This window comes from Typha latifolia, chromosome 4 (assembly GCF_019914945.1).
Source record: "Typha latifolia isolate L0001 chromosome 4, TyphaL0001v2, whole genome shotgun sequence".
Classification (NCBI taxonomy): domain Eukaryota; kingdom Viridiplantae; phylum Streptophyta; class Magnoliopsida; order Poales; family Typhaceae; genus Typha; species Typha latifolia.
In genome coordinates, this window is record NC_133089.1 from 15,399,746 (window position 1) to 15,408,227 (window position 8,482).

Here is an 8,482-nt window from a genome sequence, read left to right on the forward strand (position 1 = left end):
TTTTTTTGCATTGAAATTATCACTTCAGTTTTTATTTTTTTATTTCTTTTCTCTCTCTCATTTTTCTCATTTAATGTAATAATTTCGAGAAGGATGATATTGGGTAACCGTATTTTGCTCTTATTGTAAACGCAAACTCGCAAAGTGGAAGAATGTGAAGCTTATTGTCTGCTGGGTAACTAGCTTTACATATTCTACTTGAGATTATGATTTATTAAGTGCAAGTATGTTTATATTGTTCTTGGATTACTTACTTTTGTTGGTTGGTTGAAGAGTTTCTGCCTCTAAGCATATCTATATGGAGTAGTTGTGCTCGTTAATCTCGAATGCGAGCTCATTGAGATTAAAAAAGAACATATAATATTTTATCACTTTCTACCGTTAATTGACTCGTCATATCCACCAGATGTAGCACACCGCAGATGAAGGTCCTAATTTTCTTCGGGTCATTTTTTCGGCTACAAGGAACCAAATGGTATGCCTTCTTTGATTGTTCCGGATCATTTACTAATGATGACTCTCGCTCATAAGAGAAATATACTAATTTGGTCCTATCTTTGGGAAGATGTATGTATATCCCCTGCCATATAGTTCAATGTGATCATAAGTTGTCCTGTAACAGGAGAACATTAAGAAACAAAAACAAACGAGCATGAGAACAGCATTCAAGAAAGAACGTGAGAACAGCACACCAACCCAGATATACAAACCTGAACATCAGTTACCCGAATCTTTTCTGCAACTGCTTCACTTTTCGTACCATTTGGCTAAGTACAAAAAATGTTCAGTTAGATATTGGAGACAAAAGGTAGTAGGTGGAAGCAAAGAAGATACACAGACAATAGTATCTAAATGATCCTGCTAAATTTTCAAAAGCATTCTTGTAGAAAACATCAGGGATAGAAAAATGATTGAAAAAAACAGAATGCTGAAGCAAATAGCATCCTTATATCTGAGTTCAGTAGATCTTCCGTGCAAGGGGTGGCTACTGTTATTGCTGAATGCATGCTTGAGATGCCAGTCTTGACTCAGAAATTTCATTATACATTGGAATGGTTGACAATCTTGCATTTTAAATAAGCTATTTAAGTGAAGCATGATCTATGGAAATTATTTCAAGGCCAGCAACTAAATACACCTAGTAACCTCTAATTATTGTGTAGATTTCAAGATGTTTGAAACTCTTCCCTGAAAGTGAAATGTTCATGTCATACATGCTGTTATTTGTTTTTCTTGGCAATTAGATGGATCCCTCTTTAGATAATCAAATATGACTTTTTCTGCAAACTAATAGCTATATATAATTTGGAAGTTGACCGAACACTGGGAAACAAAACTTTTCCAATATAAGGAAAAAAAGCTACCTGCCGCAAGTGGGGAGAACCCTGTAGAGTTGTGAAAATAAGGCTTTAAAAGAACATTAACTAATTCCAATACTACTAAAGATTTGTGAACAAGCAAAATATAATTTATTATACATAGGGTAGAGGGGCTATGTACATCTTGTTTGCTCAGTTTATGTGTTCTAAATTTTTTAAGAATCCATATTTGTGAACTCATTATATAAAAGTTATGAAGCATAGACTTCATAAGTAGATTAATAGAACATACCTCCAGATATTGATCCAGGCTACATGAAGCATGTATATGCCCAGTATCCAAATAGGACCGAGCATTTTCATCTATGTTTCCTAACCTGAATTTTAAGAGATTAAAAACTACATCATAAGACAACAGAATCATGAGAATATTTTCAATCAAAATCAGTTCATATTTGGATTATACCTATATACATAATTGACCATGATACCCCCACTTTGCTGGATACCTTTTCCTGATTGATCTGCCATCCAGTTTATCCTCTCAATCATCTACACCAAGTAAATTTATATGCATTATATTTGATTTAGAAAGTAGGTACTCCAGTTCCAATATGCCATGTGCTTCATTTTGACAGTTTACCATATTATTAGCTATAAATTAACATCATCAATAAAAAATCTAGTTTCTTTAAAGTTAGCTGTTAATTTTGACAATTCCAAAATGTCATGTGCTTCGTTTGATAGTTTGCCATACTATTAGCTATTCATATTTTGGAGAATACCAATTCATTGTGCACAGAGAAGTATTTTTGAGAATATCAAAAATAAGTCTTCACTCTTCAAAAGTGCAGAGAATCTTTTCTCACGACAAATATGAAAATGGATACTTCAAATAGAAAATAACTCATGTATCGCTAACCTAGTAAGTTAAAAGTTTGAACATAAGGCTCCTTTGCTATTGTTATTGTCAATGTCATCGTCATTGCCCTTGCTGTTATTGTGATCGAGTGAAAAATTGACTAAGATAATTTCTAAGGTAAGCTTTCGTTTTAGATATTTACTGTCTCTGCAAATATTGAAAAATATACATACATATTATTGTATATTCTTGTTCTCTTCTCTAAATCATTTACTACCACAGAGTTTCAATGATTTTGAACATTTCAAGACAATTAAGGAACATATTCTTAATGCTGGAGGTGATGCTTGCACTATTCAACATTAAAAAAACATCATAATAAGGTTTCAAGAACAGAGCCATTACATGAGAGGAAATCATTTTATATGTATGTATGTGTATTGATGTGTATGTGGTGTGTGTATATAATTGTAGGCACGCACACTTGTATATATTGTCATCTTCTGTGAGTTTGTGAATCCTAAGCATGCAATGACACTTTATAAACTTAGCACTGGACATGTAATTACAGAAAAAGAAAACATCAGATTTGCATGTTACTGCTAGAGATTATTTAAGATGGCAGAGCATACTGCTCCATTTTGCAAGTGAAAATTTGCAACAGCATCAAGAGCTTTTCCCCGCTTTTTCTCTTCAAGGAGGTATCTACAAATGATTAAAACAAGATTATTAGTTTTAAGCATTCTGGTCACAATCATTCCGATTACACAAGTGAAAATCCACAGATGAGTTCATTATTTTCGTTAGATAACATATTTCTCACTATGGCAGCATATAATAAAAAACTACATCTTCTCTATCTCTAATATAACTTTTGGGACATGACTTTGCATGACCAATTCTTAACATATTCTAACCAGGCTTTCACAAACTGCTCCATTAAGTGCCACCAATCTATGGCAATCACAATAAGGTAGACAATTATTCCTGGACTGATCAAACAGAAGATTAGTTTCATCTATAGAACTGGAGAGCATGAACAAGTAGAATTCTGATATTGATGAACCAAGAGTTCACTCTTAAAAAATGGAGAAAATCCAAGGTCGAAGAGCATCCTAATAAACATCTGTACAGTCCCTTTCTCACCAATAAAGCAACAAAGTCTCGGTACTATATCGTAATTTGGATTTGCATGTTATAATAAGCTGGAGTTGAGCCCAAGACCTTTAGCTTGTCGATATAGATGTAAAATACTAACTACAAAAAACAAACTTTTGTTCAAAAGTTTAAATTAGCTAATGCGTATACCTGGCACACAAACGCATTAGAGGAGATTTTAGTGCTGTGGATAATTGATCAGACTTGGTCCATTCACTTGATACTAGCATTTCCTGCATTATCTGAATGCTACTTTTTCCGGAATCTTCTTCCCTACAATAGTACTCAAAGAAGACCAACTAAATTATTCATGTAGTTTTGAAAATACTAAATTCAGTTAAACACTAAAAGAACATTCTACTTTAATGATGAATAAGATCTCTAGACCTGTTCAAATGTGCACCTAAGTGTAGTTATAATTTTACCAGGTGAAATATATTTAACTATCGTAGCAAGTGAATGAACCCAATCGCATCACATGTGAAACTGACTAGCTCATGTCTGTAGTACTTCCAGTGAGTTATGATCCTTTAAAACACTTTCTCCACTGGTTACTTCCTATTTGACATAGGAATCAAGATCTTAAAACAAGATTAATCTCAGCTAGTTTTGTGTGATAGAGACCTCACCTACTATAACCGATAGAGATCAGTGACTGACACATGAATTCTGGAATTGTATCTTTACAGGAGTATTATCTAACCATGACAGTAGCATGCCAAGAATGGCAACTAATAGTACATTTTATGATATCAAAGTAGAGAAAGAAATTTATTCAGGAAAAACAACCTATTTACAATGCAGGCAAAATCATCTCATGGAAGAACATTAACATAATCTCATTGATACAAGTAGTTCAATAAGCTATTATATTAAGAGGAGGAAAAACATACATAGAAGAATCAAGGATCATCTTTTCTTCATCTGGCAGAAGGATGTTTTCTCTAAAAGTCGAACTAGATTCTTTCTCTATAATCTCTGTCTCAGACAGCTTTATTTGAGAGGACAACTTGGAAAGAAGCCATTGCATAAACCCAGGAATGGGGCTAAGTGTTGCAAATATCTCCATAAAAGAATTCACAAAAAGAAATCATGTCCTTCATTAGATTAAGTAATAAATACTAATAGAACAATATGCATAATTAAATTATGCAGTAAAATATTGCGTGCCGTTTTTTTTTAAATCTCAATGTGCATATTGTTGAAAATTAGAACGTACATTTTATATAGGCAATGCGTATGAATTACATATGTAATGTGTAACATTTTTTTTTAAATCTCAATGTGCATATTGTTGAAAATTAAGGGAAATGAATGCTTATATCAAAAGCACTGAATTTTCTCTTTTGACTGCTTATATGCTGAAAAATTAACGAAGTAAGAAGTGGCTCTAAAATTTTATTCTTAGAGTTGATACCATCTCAGTCAAAATGCTGAGATGCTAGAAAAGGGGTATAGGACTATATGCATAATGACAAAATGTTTAAGCTTCCAAATGTACATGCAAAGAGTGCAGAAACTTACTGTAACACATGACATATCTCTTCTTAACATGTTGATCACGCGCTTAAGAAGAAACTTCCCTAGATTTATTCCTGACAAACCTGGCTGTCAGTTGTTGAAAACATAGAATTAAGATAGTATTATGGATGACTGCCTACATCAAAAGAGATCTAGTTACACTTATATTTGCATAGGGCTCGAGAGACATCAAGGTAAACTAACTTAGATACTGAGATAATAATAAGCACAAGTGATATACACTTGCAAACTTTTACTTAGATGGGCGAACAAGGTCATGATGTAGACATAATTAGCCACTAGCCTGTGCTGAAGCACAATAAACGGAAAAAAGAATATAATGTGCATATGTGCTAAGGATCCTCACCTCATGAATGCCAAAACCACAATAAGCAAGGAAATAACATTCTATTAGCAATTAAGCCGGAAAAAAAGCCTTCAAAAGACATTTCGTTTTCATATGAATGTTTCAGTTCAAAATCATTAGATCTAGTCTTTTAAAGCACCTGCAGAACTAAAATTTTCACTTACTTGAGTTGATGATATCGAGTAAAATAGTGCACATCTGGCTTCACATTCAAGAGTAGGGGGGTCATCCCATAAGACCTCCTGATCTCAGCAAACAACAAGAGTATAAGCTTTTAAAGTAGAACATATAAATAAATAAATGAAGGGGCAAATCTTTACTGAAGAGACAAATTATACACTGAGCTCGCCAACCTGAATTGAGGTGGCAACATCCTTCAAAAGAGCAACTTCAATAAATATTAGTGGCTCACCTGATAAAATATTAAAAAACTTTCCATCAAATAATAGTAAGTGCTATATATTGCCCAGCAACCTATGCATATTCTGTCCATTGAACTATAATTACTATACTAATTAACTCCACTATATCATTTTTGAGTTGTTGTCATGTGATGTAACATTGTAGCCTATGTGATCCTGTTTATTGCACTATAAGAAACGATTCGACCAAATAGTTTCACGAAAGTTTGACATGTGAAGAATTATAAACAGATCTTCATTCTGAGTCGAAGAGAAATACACGGCATTATATTACACCTGTACAAGTCCAATACTAAGGAAATGCAACACGACTTCTTCATTGACTCAGACCAAGAAAAAATCTTTGTTAACAGACAAATAACAACGAAGCCAATCTATACATCAAATTAAATCAGCTGTTATAAACAGAATGTCCCAATAATGGAACCTTTTTAAAACTGTAAAGCTGACAAAAAGTTTCTGCAGATATGTTGAGAAATCCTAAGCTCGTAAACAAGTCCATTGTTACTATGCGTAAAATTTGGTACACTTGAAGTGAATAGAAAATGAACAAGTATGAATAGGATCTCAATGGAACCATAGGCTGGTAGGTGGTTTAGCGAAGAAATTGGCTAAGCTGTTGGCTGTTACATATGTTTTGAGTGATTGCAAGCTGCTAGTGATGACTAAATGAGCGACTAACCTGGTATTGCAGGATGAAAATATCCATAGCAACGACGACCAATACTCAATCTTCTCTTCAAGTCTATAAGATTTCTGATTGGGTGGACAGCCTAAACAGCAGTTGAAAAGAAGTTCATCTAAATGTGTCAAGAACTTCATCAAGCATTATGATATCATTGAAGAAAATCAACCAACACATATCAAAGGAAGAAGTGTGAGGTATAAATAAACCTCATATGCTACAATCTTCTCCAACAAGGACGCAGAATCATCCCATGTAATTTGATGAAGCTCCAAAGCTGCTGGACTAAGCCAGGTTATGAGCTTTTCCTTCAAATATGAGTCTAATGCCCGTAAAGACGGCACATTTTCCATCCTGAAGACAAAAGAAAAGTCTCAAGTCCATATTATTACCAACAAAAATGTTCTGAAAATCCTAACTGAAAGCGTGGTGTGGAGGTTTCCAATCGCAAAGTACCTAGATGCCAACCAAATTTTCCCAAATGATTCTCCCTAACCCTTATATGCAGCACATCTAAGTTAAGTCATTCCATGCCATTTGATGGAACTATTTTGCACTTCATGAGTTATCTTTTGACATATCATTCATGAAAAACCAAAGAAATAATCCATAAGCTACTAACCCTTGAAATTTTTAACCATGAATGAAGCAAATAAGATATCTCATACCAGTATACAATCGGAGTTTAAGCATTTTATGTGTGCGCATGTATACATATGCACAAATGTGTGTGGAAATTTGGAACAGCTCGAGTCTATATCTATCTCTATGCATGCCTGCCTGCATTTATCTAACCACAAGTTTGTCCAGCACATTTACAAGATAATTTTGCCACACTATCTTTCGAGTTACAGAAGCTCTAGTTTCACCTCTGCTCTTTTAAGCATATTAGAAATAAGAACAGTACTCATAATTACTTGCACATATACATTTGGACCAGTAAGGGCACTATGATCTTACGCCAGCAAAACGAGGAGGTCAGCCCGAAGGATAGTCAGTAGCTTCAATCCTCCAGGATGTGCATTCAAACGCTCAAAGAATCCTGCATATATTGGCTTGAGAGCATCCCGAAGGTTCCTCTCCATCCTATAAAATGCAGAGAGCACGGCTTCGTCTTCATGTCCATCAGACTTTTGATCACCACTAGCTAATCAAGGATAAAGAGAACATTGTTAGAAAACAAAGGAAGAGAAACACAGAATTACCATACTAAATAGAAGAGCCAAGGAAACGAGGCAGAATTCATCACACCACCATGCGAAAGCTCAAGGCTGAGATATTGACGCATCAGGTCACGAACTCGCACTCGATTCACATCGTAATCCCTGGCAAGCGCTAGGAGAAGTTCTCGACGTCCTTCTTGAGAAAGATTAAGGTAACCCTAGAATCCAAAATCGGGTTAAAAACTTCTTAACCGAGCATTTATTTGACGACCTAAAAATAAATTACCCGCGAGAAATCTTCAAGATTTGCATCGGAGGAAGATTCTTTGCTCTCAGAGGGGATGGAGATCGAAGCATGCATCGATTCCTTAACATCCTTCAATCCAACCCTGAGAGGAACAAGAAAAATCTTAGAAGAGAAGGATTAAACGGAGATTTTAATAGAAATCAAAGGAATGACCTGCGTAGATCCGATCTGTCGCAGGAGTTGGTATTCTCGTCACGTGGATCCTGGATTGAGAAGAAAGAAAGAAAGAATTAATGCGTATAAGAGAGGATTTGAGAGCAGAAAGTAATGGAAGAGGAATTGAGATTACTTTTGGAGGAGGAAGAGAATGATCGAGTTGAGGGAGGAGATCGTGAGATGGATTCGAAGGCGACCTCATCCGAGCTCTCATCAGTATTGCTAAGCTTTTTTTGCTCATCACTCACCTACTGAAGAGAGTAATACAACGGGAAATGCTACCAACCGCCAAAGGCTTTTCTCCTTTTTATATAAGGCGACATTTTTTGGGGGTTGTCTCATTTCACACCCTATATTATATAGTTATTCGCGTTTACACCCCTGTCTTTTAAATTTGCTTTCATTATTACCCCTACATTTTCAATGAAGTACACAACAAAAGAAAAACATGTTTTGCAGAAACGCCCCCCTTGATCCTTCTGCCCGTTTCCTTTCATCGGTGGGGCCCATCTATCCAAAAAC

At 35.0% G+C, this 8,482-nt stretch overlaps 1 protein-coding gene across 4 annotated transcripts; it reads right to left on the bottom strand.

The window, feature by feature from the left end:
- Positions 1-343: 343 nt before the first annotated feature.
- Positions 344-8,247, bottom strand: LOC140787426 (uncharacterized). 4 transcript variants are annotated; one of them, XM_073136334.1, is made up of 17 exons: positions 8,094-8,247; positions 7,958-8,007; positions 7,784-7,886; positions 7,589-7,715; positions 7,295-7,481; positions 6,544-6,688; positions 6,332-6,422; positions 5,581-5,639; positions 5,392-5,469; positions 4,864-4,947; positions 4,233-4,402; positions 3,490-3,612; positions 2,814-2,886; positions 1,786-1,871; positions 1,612-1,696; positions 711-767; positions 344-613 (listed from the first exon to the last, which is right to left on the bottom strand). In XM_073136334.1, exons 1-17 carry the CDS (start codon positions 8,199-8,201, stop codon positions 602-604), a joined length of 1,638 nt encoding a protein of 545 aa, XP_072992435.1. In that variant the 5' UTR covers positions 8,202-8,247; the 3' UTR covers positions 344-601. The 4 variants fall into 4 exon arrangements, with proteins under 4 accessions (XP_072992435.1, XP_072992434.1, XP_072992438.1 ...); XM_073136333.1 differs by having other exon boundaries at positions 7,586-7,715; XM_073136337.1 differs by lacking the exon at positions 3,490-3,612.
- Between the last annotated feature and the right edge of the window lie 235 nt (positions 8,248-8,482).